At 37.3% G+C, this 19,348-nt stretch overlaps 2 protein-coding genes and 1 pseudogene across 3 annotated transcripts; all 3 read left to right on the top strand.

The window, feature by feature from the left end:
- The first annotated feature begins 7,738 nt into the window (after positions 1-7,738).
- LOC109218810 lies at positions 7,739-9,164 on the top strand (annotated as a pseudogene).
- A 3,382-nt stretch (positions 9,165-12,546) lies between these two features.
- On the top strand, positions 12,547-14,515 carry LOC109218813 (scopoletin glucosyltransferase-like). 2 transcript variants are annotated; one of them, XM_019383201.1, is made up of 2 exons: positions 12,547-12,685; positions 12,831-14,515. In XM_019383201.1, exons 1-2 carry the CDS (start codon positions 12,676-12,678, stop codon positions 14,231-14,233), a joined length of 1,413 nt encoding a protein of 470 aa, XP_019238746.1. In that variant the 5' UTR covers positions 12,547-12,675; the 3' UTR covers positions 14,234-14,515. The 2 variants fall into 2 exon arrangements, with proteins under 2 accessions (XP_019238746.1, XP_019238745.1); XM_019383200.1 differs by lacking the exon at positions 12,547-12,685 and having other exon boundaries at positions 12,695-14,515.
- A 1,131-nt stretch (positions 14,516-15,646) lies between these two features.
- Positions 15,647-17,684, top strand: LOC109218812 (scopoletin glucosyltransferase-like). The gene has a single exon (XM_019383199.1). The coding sequence runs from the start codon at positions 15,799-15,801 to the stop codon at positions 17,245-17,247; it is 1,449 nt and encodes a 482-aa protein (XP_019238744.1). The 5' UTR covers positions 15,647-15,798; the 3' UTR covers positions 17,248-17,684.
- Positions 17,685-19,348: the final 1,664 nt, after the last annotated feature.

Consider the following 19,348-nt stretch of genomic DNA (forward strand, 5'->3'; position numbering starts at 1 on the left):
TTTAACTCTGTCAATTAAGTATTAATTGATTTACTTACCTAAATTAGGGTTTAAATTTAGTACCCGTGTTTCCTTATTAAGTTCTTACTTGTTCTTACCTTATTTATGTACCCGTATCACATGCTGATTTTGTGTTCTGACTCCTAATTGATTGTGGAATCAGTTCTTACTTTATTTGACCTCATTTTTAGATACTGATTGATTCTGTATGAGATTTTTCTTAAATTAAGTGGTACTTATTTAATTTTGTCTTCTTAATTGATTCATTCTGACCGTAATTTATTGATTAACTGATTTTCATACCTTATTTGTGTGTAATTGATTTTATACCTTATTTATTTTACTCTACTGTATTCTATAAAAGCCACTCCCTTGTCCTGATTTTACACAAACACTGAGACACTTACACGCTTTACAACTTATTCACTGAACAACCTTATAACTTTCAAACTCTCTGTTCTCAAAAAACTTAAACTCTCTTTCTATTGTTCTGATTTCTACACGGTTTGGCCGGCTGAAAGCCAAGGTTAGATTCTCTGGGTTCAAATTGCCATTGCCTTCCTGTTTACTTCTTTCTCAACTGGTATGCTTTGATTCATGTTATCCTATTCTGTTCTATGTGCTTATTTGGTTAGTTTATTTCAAAATCTCAGCATGATTCTGTTTACCATATGACTATACGATTCCACTTAGTGATAATACTAAACTAAGTTATCTCCAATAATGTGAAACCATGTCTAATTCAGTTGTATGCTCCTTGTTCTGAACATGGCTGGATACTGCAAGCATGTAATTAATATGTGGCTAATTCTGTCTGTTAATTCAAGTGTCCTTGCTTTCTATGATTACTTTGAATACTGGTATGAGTACCTAGTTTGAACAAAATATCAATCTGCTTGAACTATGTGCTGAATATGAATTCTGTTTGTCTCTTACAGCTCCGTTTGCAACCCTGTAATCTGAATCTATTTGCATCTAAAAATTAAACTGTTTTTCTAAAACTGTCCCCCTTACCCTCTATGTACTGGTTTTCAAACTTCTACTCTAGTTATTTAGGTTCCTACCACCCCTAGTGTAAGGGCTGCCTAGGGTCCTTTTGACTCCTTTGAACTCTGACACATTGGGCTGGTTTTCCAATCTTTTATGAACTCTGGACTAAGAAAGGTTCTGGTATGAGCCTTGCCCGGGGGTCCCTAAGGCCCTTGGGAACTTTGACACACTAGGAGCCCAATTTTATGTGCTATGGATGGACTTCCTATATGCTTCGGAGTTGCTATGTTTGAAGGCCTGGTTCCCAGGTTTATATTGGGCTTGTTGAGGTTCCCTATAGTATAATGGATATTATTATGTAATTTATTCATTATAGGCTGTATTAATGTAATAATCTTTGTAATAAACAGTCTGGGGTTTATTAGTAAAAGATGGGGGGGTTTCTATATCTTTGTTTGAAACTCGGTTAGAAATCCTGCCTATAGGACTTAACAATGTTGATTGCATTATGTGGATACTGTACTGTGTTTAGAGATCCTGCCTATAGGATTTTTATAATCGTTTTTGATTCTGTGTTGCACATCTGCATGCTAGAAATCCTGCTTTACGTTTAACTCTGCACATTAGAAATCCTTTTCATAGGATCTACACATATTTTCAATCCCAACGTGCATTAGTGATCATGTATATAGGATTCAATTTATGTGAAATAACAAACTTTCCTGGCAATTTGCTTAAAATGTTCTGCACGCATATGATTAATAGATATCATGCCTATAGGAGATAAAAAATTAGTTTCAACTTAGATATCATGCCTATAGGAGATAAAAAAAATCAGTTTCAACTTAGATATCATGCCTATAGGGTGAAATCAATTATGAATCTTAGAGATCCTGCTTATAGGGGTTTAAATATATTCAGCAATTAGAAAGCATGCCTATAGGATTCAAAAAGAGATAAAACTTGTCTTTATGAGTTAAAATCAGTGTTACACTTAGAAATCATGCCTATAGGATCCTGTTAGTCTATTCTGAATTCGAGCGCTCTTCTAGATCACTTAGGCAACATATCCACATGACTCGTTATTGATTCTGGGTTTAAAACACTGATATTTTACTACATAAAAATGCCCAGATTCAAAGTTTCATAAAATCAGTAGGCAAACTAGTAGGTCCTGATGCTCGCCTTAATAAACTGCTTCTTTATATTCTGTTCTGCTCATCTAGATATCCTGCCTATAGGATCCTAATTTAACAAAGTTTGCTGATTTAATTGCGTGCATTTGTTGTCTACTTGTGGAGGTCAATGTGAGCCCCTATTTGTTCTTTACATGAAGTCCTATCTGAATTTTATTTGTCGCCTAGCTTTTCTCATTTTAAGCAACATAGGTCAGTTTAGAACCACCCTAAATAGAGGTCCTAAATACCTTCAGTACCATAGGTACGGGACGGGTAGTACACGCACAAGGCACGAGTCAGAGTATTTGTATGTGAGCTTAAAATCCTTGGTTCCTTGCAAATATCTCAAAACCCTTTTACCAGCTTTCCAATGGTCAAGACCAGGGTTACTTTGATATCTGTCAAGCATTCCTACCGCAAAAGCGATATCAGGTCTAGTACAGACCTGTGCATACATAAGGCTCCCAACAAGCGAAGCATAGGGAATGTCTTTCATTTGCTCCTTTTCCAACGCATTTTGTGGACATTGATTCAACGAGAATTTTTCACCTTTAATTATGGGTGCTGCTATGGGTGAACAGTTCTTCATTCCGAATCTTTCCGGAGTTCTTTCAATGTAGGCGTTTTGAGACAGTCCAAGTAATCTTTGGGATTTGTCTCTGTGAATCTCTATGCCAATGACGTAAGAGGCTTCACCCATATCCTTCATCTCAAAATTCTGGATAAGGAACTATTTAGTATCGTGCAACAATCCCAAATCACTACTTGCAAGCAAAATATCATCCACATATAGGACTAGAAAAATATATTTGCTCCCACTTATCTTAAGGTATATACACTGATCAATGATGTTCTCCATAAATCCAAATGAAGAAACAACATTATGAAATTTAATATACCATTGGCGGGAAGCCTGCTTTAGCCCATAAATGGATTTATTCAACTTGCAAACAAGGTGACTTTTGTCCTTATCACAAAATCTTCCAGGCTGACGCATGTATACCTCCTCTTCAAGATCTCCATACAGGAAAGTTATTTTTAAATCCATTTGATGTAAATCTAAATCAAAATGAGCTACTAATGCCATGATTATTCTCAATGAATCCTTCTTTGATACTGGAGAGAAGGTTTCATCGTAATCAATGCCTTCCCTTTGAGCAAAACCCTTGGCTACAAGTCTGGCTTTATATCGTTCGATATTACCAGATGAGTCTCTTTTAGTTTTGAAAACCCACTTGGAACCTATGGTAGAGGATCTCTTTGGTAATTCGACGAGGCCCCGGACTTTATTTTTAACCATAGATTCTAACTCTTCTTTCATGACATCATACCAAAGTGTGGAGTTTTCTCCACTCATGGCTAGTGAAAACGAGCATGGATCATCTTTTAGTCCAATATCATAATCAAACTCTTGGAGATATAACATAGTCACTAAAAATTGCTGGTTTCGAACTCTTGAGGATTTTCTCACTTCCATTGGTTCAGGCACTTCTTCAATGAATTCAGGTAAAACGGATTGATCTTTATATGGATCCTGAAGTGGTTGTGGATCTTTAACTTGTTGTTGTTCATATAATTCATGAAAAAAAATTGAGCAACATTTAAGTTCCCAATAAATAAAAAGGTACCACAGGTGGTTCCCTTATTTCTTCCAATTTCACCCTTTGAGTCAAACCACTCACACTCTCTTCATGCTCCTCAAGAAATTTAGCGTTTCTAGCTTCAACTATTTTAGGAGAATGATAAGGACAATAAAACATAAACCCCTTATAGTTAACCACATAGCCTATAAAATAATCGCTTTATTGTTCTTTCATCCAACTTCTTTAGTTGTGGGTTATAAACCCTCACTTCAGTTGGACATTCCCAAACGTGTAAATGATTTAAACTAGGTTTCCATCCTTTCCATAACTCGAAAGGTGTCTTGGAGACACCCTTGGATGGAACCCTATTTAAAATATACACAGCAGTTTTTAAGGCTTCACTCCATAAGGATAAAGGTAAACTTGATCTGCTAATCATGCTTCTTACCATGTCCATTAATATCCAGTTCCTTCTTTCTATCACACCATTTTATTGTGGTGTTCCTGGCATGGTATATTGAGCAATTATACCTTCACTTTCAAGGAACTCAGCAAATGGACCCTTAACTTGTCCCTTATCAGTGTACCTACCATAGTATTCTCCATCCCTATCAGATCTTACAATTTTGATCTGAGCACCAATTTGTTTCTCTGTTTCTGTTTTGTAAACTTTAAAAGCATCAAGTGCTTTTGATTTGTTAAACAGAAAATAGAGATACGTATATCTTGAATAGTCATCAATAAATGAGATAAAATATCTCTCACCATTCAAGTTGGGGGTAGGGAAAGGTCCACATATGCCTGTATGTATGATCTCAAGTAATTGAGAACTCCTTTTGGCACCTTTAGTTGATTTGTTGGTCTGCTTACCCTTTATGCAGTCCACACAAGTCCCAAAGTCAGAAAAATCAAGAGTTTTTAGAACTTCATCATTAACCAACCTTTTGACTTTATCAATAGAGATATGTCCCAATCTCTTGTGCCAAAGACTTGATGAGTTCTCATTGATAATACATCGCTTAGTGCCAATTTCTTTATCATGCAAAGTTAAAACATTGCATTCAAATGTGGGGTCTAGCTCAAGTTTATATAAATTTCCATTCAAATTTCCAAAATCAATAACTTTATTATCTTTCAAAAGCTTCACAGAAGGATAATGAAAATTCAAATCATATCCACTAATTGATAGTCTTGAAAGAGAAATTAAATTTCTAGAATATACTGGAACATAAAAAGTATTTTCTAAATCTAAGTGAAAATCATCCTTCAAAATGAGCCTATAAGTCCCCACGTCTTCCACACGTGAACGCGTCCTATTGCCAGAATAGATACATTGTTCACTTCCTATCGGCTTCCTCTGAGTTAGAAAGCCCTAGATGATTTTGGCAATGTGAATTGTAGCACCAGAATCAATCCACCATGTATTATCAGAAACTTCAGTAAAATTAGATTCATAACATACAAAGGTAAAATTACCTTTCTTCTCAATCCATTTCTTGTATTTCAGACAATCTTTCTTCCAGTGTCCCTTCTTTTTACATAAACGGCAAGCATCTTTGTCAAAGGTGCTTTTCTTCTTCATGGGAACACTTTTGCCTTTCTTTGCATTTCACTTACCATGAGTCATCATATTAACACTTTCAGGTGTCTCATGCTTCAACCTCTCTTCTTCTTGAACACACATGGTCAAAAGTTCATTGATTGACCATTTATCTTTATGTGTGTTGTAAGAAATCTTGAACGGACCATATTCCGCAGGAAGTGAGTTGAGAATGAAATGCTCAAGTAATGGTTCAGACATATCAACCTCAAGGGACTTGAGTTTAGCAACAATGTCTCTCATCTCCATAATGTGCTCACGCACTGTACGAGTTTAGCAGCAATGTCTCTCATCTCCTAATGATTTGGCTTATGTGGGCTTTTATGAGCATCAAACTTAAGCGATTGGATCGCTCCCACTGCTCATAATCAATCTTAGCTGCTGGCGTACTTGATTCCGTGGGAATAAGTGGTTTATCCACACTGAGTGCCAGTTCCAGATCCGAGCACCCTAAAGTGAGAAGGACTTTCTCCTTCCATTCAGCATAATTGTCACCAGAAAGCATTGGAATTCGAGCATTCTTATTAAAAATAGCGTTAGGAAAAGCGGTGAAGACTGCAAGACAAGGATAAACATACATAAGCTATGAAGTACAATCCATCAAAGGTGAATCGCGTAAAATACCAATTCTAAGTAAATTCTTGACCTTCCTGTGGGCAGAGGTTGCAACCCATGCATAGAATTTACTTTACTTTATTAGACTAGTAAACCAAAGCACATAGAAATTAATCTATACCTGTGGGCATAAGATAATTTTCAATTTAAAGGTTTACCATCTCATTCCAATTAATCTCACAAAAAATGGCTACCTCCTTGTAGGGTCGGGTTACCATTTTAATGAGATAATTGGACTATATAGATGTCATTATAAATTTTAATCACTAAACTTTATGTGATTAAATAACTTAATTTCTTCTATATCAAGTACTTAAGACGTTGTGGCTACTCCCAAGTACAACACATAAAGGAAAATTGAATATGACATCTTGCCGTGATTTGTCCAAACAATCATCTTATACAGAATGTTGATTGATTTCAAAATGGGCATACGAATTAAATAAGCACCAATCTTCAATAGCCCATAAACAAAAATTAATTCTTATAATTAATCTTGATATTATAAGAACAGTTTCAAATAGTAGTAAAACAAATAAAATTTAATCACGATATTTTCTATATATCACATAAACATTTTCAATTTCCTCCAAAACAGAAGTTTGAAATTAAATACTGCAATGAGAACTTAACTCAAAGTTGATTCATGAAAAAATATAATAGCGGGGAGGGTAATTACTACTTAAAGCAGTACTACTGTTTTACATATAAATATTTATAACACATATTTAAGATGATTCATGAAAAAATATAATAGCGGGGAGGGTAATTACTACTTAAAGTAGTACTACTGTTTTACATATAAATTTTTCCAGAAAGTACTCTTGAACCATATAAACATCTTCAAAATTCTCCAGTTGGCAATTAGTATTGCTAGAAAATCCAATATTTAGTATTGCTAGAAAATCCAATATTTCCTATTAACTGCTGAATAACAAGGAGAATATCTTGGGACCATAAACTTAAAAGTTCTCCGGTCAATACAAACTAACGAAAGCTATTACCAAAAAGGATTGTCTAAAGTTATGGTTGAAACCACATCAAATACTTTAAACAATTTGAGATCCAACACTAACAAGGATTCGTTTCTATATATTCAGCCAAAAGCTTCATGGAATTCAAACAAACACATTCAAATTGGCCATGACACAGTACACGACAGAATCAATTCTTAGGCCAAATAAGAAATTAATATAGAAGATCTAACTGTGCCCCAGAAACTACTTCGTTAATGTGTTTATCAATTCATATCAATTATACAGTACTAGATTACCACTCAAATCAAATATGAGTCGTTTCAAAAACACTGAACAACCGACTAAAGTCAGGCTCTGATACCACGATGTAGAAATTTAAACACATACATAGAGGCGACGCAGCGGAAATTAAACAAGGAACGTACCTTCACCCATAGTTGTTCAAGTGTTAAAGAATCACCTTGTAGAACCTTGACAGAAAACTTAGGAGCCTTCTAGCATGTGCCTATCGTAGGATGCCAGATTGATGGAGTCACAGGCGTATTTATAGGTAGGCTAGGGACTCTTAGGCAAATACTTTAGCCCTAGGGACTTCTCCATAAATCATAATTACCCTAGGGACTCCTAATATATAGTAATTTCTTTCCATCAAAGAAACTACCATATATTCATAACTACATAATATTATCTGATATATTATTTATTTTGAGAGACAAGGTAAAAAATTTATTACCTTATATGTGGGGACCACTAGAAGTCTCTAGAAAAGACGGTAAATTTCTAACAGAATCAACAATGGATAAGAATACGAATAAGGAGAAGGTGCAATTTTACATCTACAACACAATGAGCAGGCAAAAAGAAGCCTTCAAATTGAAGGAACCTGGGAAGGTTAAGATGTACGTGTGTGGCGTTACTCCGTACAATTTGAGTCACATGGGCCATGCCCGTGCCTACGTCGCCTTCGATGTTCTCTACAGGTACCTCAAATACTTGGGATATGATGTTGTTTATGTGCGCAACTTTACTGATATAGATGACAATGTAATCCGTCGGGCTAAAGAACTTGGATCGGAGAAGAAGTTGATCCAATAGTTCTGAGTGCTCGATACAGCCAAGAGTTTCTAAAAGACATGGATGATCTCCAAGTCCTCCCACCCACTCATCAGCCACGTGTTACTGAGCATATGGAGCAGATTAAGGATATGATTGCTAAGATAATGAGCAATGGTTGTGGATACATTTCTCTGTCGATAGTTTTCCAGCGTATGGTCAATTATTATCTGGGCAAAATTTAGAAGATAATTGTGCTGGAAAACGAGTTGAAGTTGATTCAAGAACGCGGAATCCTGCTGATCTTGCCTTGTGGAAGGCTGCAAAGCCCGGTGAACCAAGTTGGGACAGCCTCTGGGGTCTTGGAAGACCAGGTTGGCATATAGAATGCAGTGCAATGAGTGCCTACTATTTTAACACATTCTTTTGATATACATGGTAGTGGAATGGACTTGATATTTCCTCACCATGAGAATGAGATCGCCCAGAGTTGCGCTGCTAGCAGCCCGGAGGGTAATGTTAGCTACTGGATGCATAATGGTTTTGCCAAGATAAATCATCAGGGAACTTCTTCACTATACGTGAGGTTACTCGATTGTACCATCCCCTTGCATTGAGGTACTTGTTGTTGGGGACGCACTACAGTTCTCCTGTTAATTACTCAATATCATGCATAGAAATTGCCTCAGATTCAGTATTCTACATTTATCAGACGTTACATGATTGTGAAGAAGCTTTGTCGTCATCCAAAGTACTAAAGGGGGTGGTTGTGCGTGTTAGCCGCGAGGCCGAGAAATGCATCAGAAAGCTGCGTAATGAGTTGGAGACAAAACTTGCTGATGATTTGCATACGCCTACCCTTTTAAATGTTGCTCTTCGGGAAGCCCTTAGATTTATGAATACTTGTTTGAATGAGCATAGGCAACAACAACAACATGAATTAGCTGTTCTAATCGTGGCCCTAGCTGAGCTCGGAAAAGAAGTGAAGGCAGTGTTGGATGTCCTCGGATTGGTAGCTGTTGGTTCAACTTGTGCTGAGGTTTTGCAGCAGTTTAAAGAGAGGGCATTGAAAAGAGCTGAGTTGACAGAGGAAGATATTTTGCGTGCGATAGAGGAAAGAGCACTAGCAAGGAAAAATAAGGAGTTTAAAATTTCTGCAGATGATTAATATTCGCATATGCATTATTGATTTGTTTGCTTATTAACTTGCACAGATGAAATGAAATAGCACTCTGTTTTTTTCTTTTCTTTTAGGCAACCCTTAATGAGCGGTCTCACAATAAGACGGAAACTTGATTTTACAATTCTATGTAGCAGTAAAGCAGGATCACAGTCTGTGTACAGTTGAAGTGTTAGAGAAAACTGTAGTTAATGTTAGAATGAGGAATGTTAGTGGACTTAATTCCACAAAGCCTGATTGTTATTCATGTCAAAGAGATGAATGACTCTTAACTTCTACTTCGAAGATGTTAGAAGTATTGAACTTTTTCACACTTGATGGTTCCATTCAGTTAGTATTGGTATTTTTTTCTAATTATGATTCCATACGCTCATGTTAGAGTAAGTTTGTTGACAATGCACATGAAATGAAAGTTCTGGTGGGCCCCATAATTGAGAAGGTGCACACACTATTGCGCTTAGTACAACATAACTAAAGCACGAAATTCCGAGAAATAACAGAAATGCCCCTGATCGTCAAGCTAGCACGTTGATAGAGAGATGCTAAACTATCACTTATAGAATGGTAGAATTTGAGCGAACATGAAAAGGAACAATAGGAAGAGGGATTGATCTCTTATTAGGCTGTCGCTGGTAACTTTTTGCCTTAGAGTAGTTTACAGGGAAATAAATAAGGGCCCACACATTCATGCCACTATAGTTCAAATTGTGACCTCGTGACTACTATTTATTCTTAGGAAGTGGTTCAGTTGGCATCGGAACACTAATTTTCGCGGTCTTAGTAACGCGTTCCACATAAAAGACAGAAACTTACAATGAATAGAGTCCCAAAGCACCATAATTTCTTGGGAACAAATTTGTAATAAGAGGGAGGAACATGATTGGATGGTTCTTGTGGAACAAATTTGTAATAAGAGGGAGGAACAGAAGTTCAAAGAATTATGTAAGCACTAGAGTAAGACAATATACATGTACTGATTAGTCAGAATTCAGAAAGAAGGGCAACAACAACAACGACGACAACAACAATCCAGTGAAATCTCACTAGTGGGTCTGGGGAGGGTAGTATGTACGCATACCTTACACCTATCCGAAGGGGTAGAGAGGCTGTTTCCGAAAGACCCTCGGCTCAAGAAGACAAAAAGAGACAATATCAATATTATCACAAAAACCATAAGAAAATATAAAAAAACAGGAGCAACATAAAATCCAGAAGAAAGCTGCAAAACAAAAGCGATAACTAGTAAATAGGTCCGGCACTAAAAAAGAAATAGTAAGACACGATATTGCCACCCGTTACCAAGACAAAACCCTACAAGACTACTCTAGCAACGGAACGAACTAATGCAAGACACAACTACCTCCTAACCTACAACCCTAATACTAGACCTCCACATCTTCCTATCAAGTGTCATGTCCTCGGAAATCTGAAGCCTCGCCATGTCCTGCCTGATCACCTCTACCCAATACTTCTTAGGCCGCCCTCTACCTCTTCTCATGCCCTCCACAACTAGCCGCTCACACCTCCTTACCGGAGCATCTGGGCTTCTCCTTTGTGTATGCCCGAACCATCTGAGCCTCGCTTCCCGCATCTTGTCATCAATGGTAGCCACGCGCACCTTCTCCCGAATATCATCATTCCTAATCTTGTCCATCCTAGTGTGCCCGCACATCCACCTCAACATCCTCAGTTCAGCTACTTTCATCTTCTGGATATGTGAGTTCTTAACCGGCCAACACTCAGCCCCGTACATCATGGCCGGTCTAACTACCGCTTTATAAAGCTTACCTTTGAGTATCGGTGGCACTCGCTTGTCACACAGGACTCCAGATGCTAACCTCCACTTCATCCATCCTACGCCAATACGGTATGTGACATCCTCGTCGATCTCCCCTCCCCCTGGATAACCGACCCAAGGTACTTGAAGCTGCATCTACTTGGGATAACCTGTGAGTCAAGCCTCACATCCAGGCCCACTTCCCCCTGCTCAACGCTGAACTTACACTCCAGGTATTCCGTCTTCGTCCTGCTTAGCTTGAAACCCTTAGACTCAAGAGCATGTCTCCAAACCTCCAGCCTCTCGTTAACACCGGTACGCGACTCATCAATCCGAACTATGTCATCGGCGAATAGCATGCACCATGGCACCTCCCCTTGAATATGGTGTGTTAGCGCGTCCATCACCAGGGCGAATAAGAACGGGCTGAGCGTAGAGCCTTGGTGTAACCCTATAACAACCGGAAAATGCTCAAAGTCGCCTCCTACTGTCCTTACCCGAGTCTTAGCCCCATCATACATGTCTTTAATCGCCATAATGTAGGGAACCGACACACCTTTTACCTCCAAGCATCTCCAAAGAACTTCCCTAGGAACATTGTCATATGTTTTCTCTAAGTCAATAAACACCATGTGCAGGTCCTTCTTCCTATCTCTGTACTATTGCACCAACCGCCTAACAAGGTGTATAGCTTCTGTTGTAGAACGACCCGGCATGAACCCGAACTGGTTGTCGGATACAGACACCGACATCCTCACCCTCGCCTCAATCACCCTCTCCCACACTTTCATGGTGTGACTAAGTAATTTAATACCCCTATAATTGTTACCACTCTGGAAATTCAGAAAGAAGGGCAAATATTAATATTCATAGTCATCGAAGGCAAAGAGGAGCATTTGCTTAGCAGTAGAAAATACTTTTAGTCAAGTAGTACATATTGAAGTGGTTGGCCTCTCATTTTCATAAGAGAAACGTGTTCGTCCAGGTGTGACTTGTCAGTGTTTCTTAAACTTCCAATGGAACATCAATTATTTCTATTTGTCAATAGCAAAAAAAGTTTCTGAAAGAAGGGTTTTTTTAGTAGTATAGTTTCGGTTAATAAAACATGAAACTTTAAACCATTTCTTAGTTTTAATTTAATGTATACGTTGTTAAGATCATCCTTAATTGTTCTTAGATAGATTTATAGAAAAGGGTTAGTATGAAGAAAGGAAAGAAGGCAGAAGGAAACCGATGACAAACTGAAACTTCATGCCATGCTTCAATGTATAATTTATATAATTTATGTATTTGGTTAGAAAAAGTAAATAATGAATATGGATGGCTAGTTGATGTAATGTAGATATTTTAAGCTGTATCGACTCTGAATTGCATATCCTGATTTGCTTCTAATGTAATCCACTCAAGTCTGAGTGCTTGACAGCAATCCAAAATATTAAACAATTCAAACTCACCACTCTAACCTCGGCAAGACAGAAAAAATAGACACGATGACAAGAAAAAGCCAAAGATCAACCCCATCTAGACATAAAAAATCATATAACTATAGACAATTTACTTTTCTTGCACATCACTCAAATTTCAACAAAGAAAAGGTTCAGCAATGGCAACCTACATACCTTTGACAAGTAAATGCTGCATGAGATACATTAAGCTAAAATCAGAATAAACTTTTCTTAAATCTTGAAGCCTTACAAATCCTCGTTTGTCTATAAAAACAGGATGAGCAAAGGTTAGAAATACAACTCCTATTTTCTTTCAACTGCTGTTTTTTCTTTCTCATCAGCTAATAAAACATTATTTCCCCTTAATCTTAGCTACCATGGATAAAAGAACTGATCAACTTCATATATACTTTTTGCCAATGATGGCTCCAGGCCACATGATACCACTAGTGGACATGGCCAGGCAATTTGCTCGGCGTGGTGTGAAGGCAACCCTTGTCACGACTCCTCTCAACGCACCTAAATTCTCCAAAACAATCCAAAGAGACAGAGAGCTGGGCAGTGATATTAGCATCCGTACGACCGAGTTCCCTTGCAAGGAAGCTGGATTGCCAGATGGCTGTGAAAACTTAGCTTCTACTACTAGTACAGAAATGACCCTGAAATTCATCAAAGCCCTGTACTTGTTTCAACAACCAGTTGAACAGTTCCTAGAAGAAGATCATCCAGATTGTCTAATAGCAGGCACTCTCTTCCCTTGGACTGTTGACGTTGCAGCCAAGCTGGGAATTCCAAGACTAGTTTTCAGTGGCACCGGTTTTCTTCCTCTTTGTGCTTATCACAGTTTGATGGAACACAAACCTCACTTGACGGTCGAATCTGACACAGAAGAGTTCATCATCCCTGGCCTTCCTCACACAATAAAGATGTCAAGACAACAGCTTTCTGACCATATAAAGGATGAAACAGAAAACCCAATGACTGAAATAATTAAAGATGTGATGATAGCAGAAATGACTAGTTATGGAGCTATTGTAAACAGCTTTTATGAGCTAGAACCAAATTATGTAAAACATTACAGGGAAGGGGTAGGGAGAAAAGCATGGCACATTGGTCCAGTTTCACTCTGCAATAAAGACAATGAAGATAAAGCTCAAAGAGGACAAGAAATCTGCTTTTCTGAGCATCAGTGTTTAGATTGGCTCAATTCCAAGAAACCAAAATCAGTCATTTACATCTGTTTCGGCAGCATGTCGATCTTTTCATCGGCTCAGTTGCTTGAGATAGCAATGGCTCTTGAAGCTTCAGACCAGCAATTTATTTGGGTGGTGAAGCAAAATACAACAAATGAAGAGCAGAATGAGTGGATGCCAGAAGGATTTGAGGAAAAGTTGAAGGGACGAGGTCTGATAATAAAAGGATGGGCACCACAGGTGCTGATCCTTGATCATGAAGCCATTGGAGGTTTTGTCACTCACTGCGGATGGAACTCGTCGCTGGAAGGAGTAACTGCTGGAGTTCCAATGGTTACGTGGCCACTGTCAGCGGAGCAATTTTTTAATGAAAAGCTGCTCGTAGAGATTTTAAAGATAGGAGTTCCAGTAGGTGCTCAGGCCTGGTCGCAAAGAACAGACAGCAGAGTCCCAATAAACAGGGAAAACATACAGAGAGCAGTGACCAAACTGATGGTTGGCCCGGAAGCTGAGGATATGCGAAGCCGTGCAGCTGCCTTAGGAAAATTGGCTAAAATGGCCGTGGAGAAAGGTGGATCCTCGGACAACAGCTTGGTTTCCTTACTAGAAGAATTGAGGAAGAAGCAAAGCAACTCCAACTGATGGGAATTAGTCCATATATGATCAAACTAGACTGCTAATAAAAATGAGTAGGTTTATCTACTAGACATCTTTGTATTTGTGTAAACACAGTTCAAGAGAATTCAACATTATGAGCAGGAAGGAAGACATAAGCAAGAAGAAAAGGAAAATATGGATATGATAAATTCTTCAGCATCAAATGAAATATTTTAAAGAATATGTCCCATCTTATTTAAATCAATTCCAGGAATAACAAAAAGTGTGTTTAATTATTCAATTATGTATACCATTTTAAGTATGCAAATTCCTGTGCGTAGACCACCAGAGCTATGATTGTTGCAAAAATATCCTACCAAATGCTAATTGATGGACTCTATAGAAGGAATTGTTTTAGAAACCAATATAGAAATTCAAGATATACTGAAAAGACTGATACTCTTATAATATGAAGAACACTTGTTTCTACATATACTTCGTCGATTGCAACTACTGCAAACATTGCAGCTTCTCCTTATATCCGAATAGAAGAGCGCAAGTAATCAAATAACAAACCACTATCACAGGAAGAGTCTTAATTCTTATGGGGCTAAAATCTCATGATTTACCTATGTGTGAAAAAGAAATTTGAAGTCCAACTCAATCAATATTTTGTGAACATGTTTTTGGTTTTCTGGAGGTAATAAAATTATTTTGAATTTCTATGGTTCCAAAGTAAAAACTTTGAGAACAATGAAGAAAGAAGCAGAGCCAGGGAATTAGATATTTTCAAAAGTCCTAGTATGAATCATCTAAACCTGTCGTTCTGAAACAACGTTTTATCATGTGATTGGCTAATACAAATTGGAAGTTTAATTCTATGCGGTAATGGTATAAAAATTATTTACACAAATATTTCACTTATTAGGTAATTACAGTTAAATTTCTTGATAAGTATTAAATGGTAATCTGGAAAAAATGATAATTGACATTCTATTATTACTTAAGATTCGCCGGGTAGCGTAAAAGAAACCTTACACTGTCACTATATATAACTTAAATCATATATATATATATATATATAAAAAAAAAACTTAAATCCTAGGTAATATAATCATTTCTTAGTTTTATTGTATGTATTGTTAACGCGTGCTTAGTTGTTCCTAGATTAATTTATAGAAAAGGAAAGTAAGAGGAAAGTAAGACTTGCGGAGAAGGTGAAAGAAAGAAAGAAAGATCCACCAATGTATGTGCAACAAATCAGCAATAGATGTGCTTAAACCAGTCCTGAATTAATTTGCCATTCAAATATAAGACTAGATCCAACACATAATAATATGATAACCACAGGTCTAATTTACTTTTCTTGCATCAAAATTGTCAAAGTACAAAAGGTCAGCAGTGGCAACTTACATACCTTGGATTTCACAAGTACTGGTCCCATGAAGACATTATCAAAATCAGAGGCGTCGAAAAATCACCATTTGTCTATAAAAACATGATGAGAAAAGAAGGTTAAATATACAACACCTCCTATTTTCTTTCAGCTACTGTTCTTTCTTTCCTCTTCAGCTGATAAAGCTTTTTTTCTTATCTATTCCTTGGCTACCATGGATAGAAAAACTGATCAACTTCACATATACTTTCTGCCGATGATGGCTCCTGGCCACATGATACCACTAGTAGACATAGCCAGGCAATTCGCTAGGCGCGGGGCGAAGGTAACCATTATCACGACTCCTCTCAACGCGTCTACATTCTCCAAAGCAATCCAAAGAGATAGAGAGTTGGGCAGTGATATTAGCAACCGCACGACCGAGTTCCCTTGCAAAGAAGCTGGATTGCCAGATGGCTGTGAAAACATAGCTTCTACTACTAGTACAGAGATGTATCTGAAATTCATCATGGGCCTATCCCTGTTTCAACAACCATTTGAACAATTCCTAGAAGAAGATCATCCAGATTGTCTAGTAGCAGCCCCTCAATTTTCATGGGCTGTTGATGTTGCAGCCAAGCTGGGGATTCCAAGACTATTTTTCAATGGCACTGGTTTTTTTCCTCTTTGTGCTTTACATAGTTTGATGGAACACAAACCTCATTTGAAGGTTGAATCGGAGACGGAAGAGTTCATCATCCCTGGCCTTCCTGACACAATAAAGATGTCAAGGCAACAACTTCCAGACCATTTAAAATGTGAAACAGAAAGCATAATAACTGAAATTGTTAGGAATATTATGAAAGCAGAAATGACTAGCTATGGATCTATCGTAAACAGCTTTTATGAGCTGGAACCATATTATGTAAAACACTGGGAACTGAAAGGGAGAAAAGCATGGCACATCGGTCCAGTTTCACTCTACAACAAAGACAATGAAGATAAAGCCCAAAGAGGACATGGAACCTCCTTTTGTGAGCATCAGTGTTTGGATTGGCTCAATACCAAGGAACCAAAATCAGTCATTTATATATGTTTCGGCAGTATGTCTGTCTTTTCATCCACTCAGTTGCTTGAGATAGCAATGGCTCTTGAAGCTTCAAACCAGCAATTTATTTGGGCAACGCAGGATGCAATCAATGAAGAGCAGACGTGGATGCCAGAAGGATTTGAGGAAAAGCTGAAGGGACAAGGACTGATAATCAAAGGATGGGTACCCCAGGTGTTAATCCTTGATCATGAAGCCATTGGAGGTTTTGTGACTCACTGCGGGTGGAACTCGTTGCTGGAGGGAGTAACTGCTGGAGTGCCAATGGTCACGTGGCCACTGTCAGCGGAACAATTTTTTAATGAAAAGCTGCCCACGGAGATTTTAAAGATAGGAGTTCCAGTAGGTGCTCAGGCTTGGTCTTACAGAACAGATAGTACAGTCCCAATAAACAGGGAAAACATACAGGGAGCAATCACCAAACTGATGGTTGGTCAGGAAGCTGAGGAGATGAGAAGCCGCGCAGCTGCCTTAGGAAATTTGGCTAAAATGGCTGTAGAGAAAGGTGGATCCTCTGACAACAGCTTGGGTTCTTTACTAGAAGAATTGAGGAAGAGGAAAAGCAGCTCCAACTGATGGGAGTTTGTTTATATGTGATAAAACAAGACCATCATAAAAATAAGTAGGTGTATCCACTAGACATCTTTGTATTCGTGAAAACTCAGCTCAACGGAAATCAACCTTATGAACATGAAGGAAGACATAAGCAAGAAGAAAAGAATATGGAAATGATAAATCCGTCAGCATTAGATGAACACCGGAGAAAAATTTGTTCTTCCCATCGCATTAACATCAATTCAAATAGGGATAAGTGTGTGTTACTAGTCTATTAAATTCAATTAATGTAATACCATATTACCATTTTTAAGCATGCAAAATTCTTAGGAATAGACCAGTCCTATTATTGTTGCAAAATACCATAGCAAATGCTAATTGGTGGCCTCAAAAGATGGACCTGATTTAGAAACAAAAATAAAAATTCAAGTCATACCCAAAAGACTGATTCTCTTGTATGAATAACACCTTTGCCTTATGCTTGATTAGAAGAGTGCAAGTTATCAAATAACAAGTCACTATCGCAGAAAAATTGTTAAATCTCTTATGGGGCTAATGTCTAATGATATAGCAAATTTGGTGATATCTTCTGTGTCTTGTTAGAAATCGAGAAAAAGCTACGTGCAGTTCAGTTATATTAGAAAATTCTATCTATTAAACTTTATTCTCAAAGTGTTAGTCAAGGCCAGAGGGTGGAAACCTAATGTTTCTGGTTTTAAACATGAAAAGGACAACAAACTTCATTTATCTGTACTGAACAATAAGAGCCCACATTAACTCAACTTAGGACATACTACCTTGACACAACTGATATTATGATCTGATGTGAATTGAGACACTGATATGATCAGAATTCTTCATTTAACAATCAGACCCGAGACCATAATTCGGGATTACAGAAGTTGTATAAACAGCATATACAATTAACCCAACAAGGCCAACTACAAAAGTTGTATCGATCCATCAACTATGCCTCAATCCCAATCAACTACCAATTTACCAACTCAGCCAAGTGAAATAGCAATGGCGCTAAATCACTCATGACTACAATATGTAAGGATGGTGACAAATGAAAACATTAATGGGACATGAAATGAAGAGTGGTTGCGAGAAGGCTTAGAGCAGAAGTACTAAACCTTGACCAGGGTCAATCGATCAAAGGTTGGGGGTGTAAGTACTAATCCTTGAGCCAAAAGCAGGAAAAATTTCTTCCTTTTTCAAAGATTTTAAAGTTATTAAGCCAAGAGCAACTCCAGTTTCCATGATTTAAAGTTATTTAAGTTATGCTTCAAATGGAAATAGGAGTAAAGATTGGGAAACCAATAAAGATCATAAAATAAGTCAGCAAAAAATTGGGCCTCGGGGTAGCTTAGGTAAGAACTGAAAGAAGATTCATTGATAAAACTTTACTCTGTGACTGTTTGCAACATTAAACTAGAAACATAAATCCGATCCGAATAAAAAAAATAAAAGGAAGTTTTATTATTGTGGTATACCAGCCACCTGTTCTGGAACTTTCAGTTCCAATCGAAGCATATAGATCCGTAAATAGATTTGTTGTTGGAAAATTTGATAGATATTGGATTATGGAGAATAAGATTAGCTTGAGGCGTGTCAAAGACATTGTTCTTAAGGATATTTCGCCCACACTGTGGTAAATAATATTAGGCGTATCCCCCGGATTCAACAAGCTCTTCTAGTATAACTAGGAGCAGAAACAACAAAGATTAATCAAAGACAACCCAGCACAATAAAAAGAAATTCAACAAGCTTTTTTCACTCTTTCACATCTTTTTTAAATTGAACACAATATACATATATATAGTCCAAAGTGGACATATGATTGTCAAGAAAGAATCATTCCAAAACCAAAGCCAAGAAACGTTATATATATATAAAGGTCATTAAGCATGTAACGTTATCAAATGGTTAGATTCAAAAAACTAATTGATTTTGATAGCCATAATAAATAATAATAGTTATTTAAAGCTAATAAAATATTATATTCAAAGCTATTCAAATTTACTATTACTCACATTAAATGTATTCAAATTAATAGTATAATAAAGATCCAATAATATAATATAACAAGAATGAACCTAGACAACAATTTGAATATCTC

The sequence above is a fragment of the Nicotiana attenuata genome, unplaced genomic scaffold (assembly GCF_001879085.1).
Source record: "Nicotiana attenuata strain UT unplaced genomic scaffold, NIATTr2, whole genome shotgun sequence".
In the NCBI taxonomy this organism is placed as follows: Eukaryota; Viridiplantae; Streptophyta; class Magnoliopsida; order Solanales; family Solanaceae; genus Nicotiana; species Nicotiana attenuata.

What these genes read in the sequence shown, in the direction of transcription:
- LOC109218812 (XM_019383199.1), top strand. Translation starts at nt 15,799, where the DNA reads ATGGATAGAAAAACTGATCAACTTCACATATACTTTCTGCCGATGATG.
- LOC109218813 (XM_019383200.1), top strand. Translation starts at nt 12,776, where the DNA reads ATGGATAAAAGAACTGATCAACTTCATATATACTTTTTGCCAATGATG.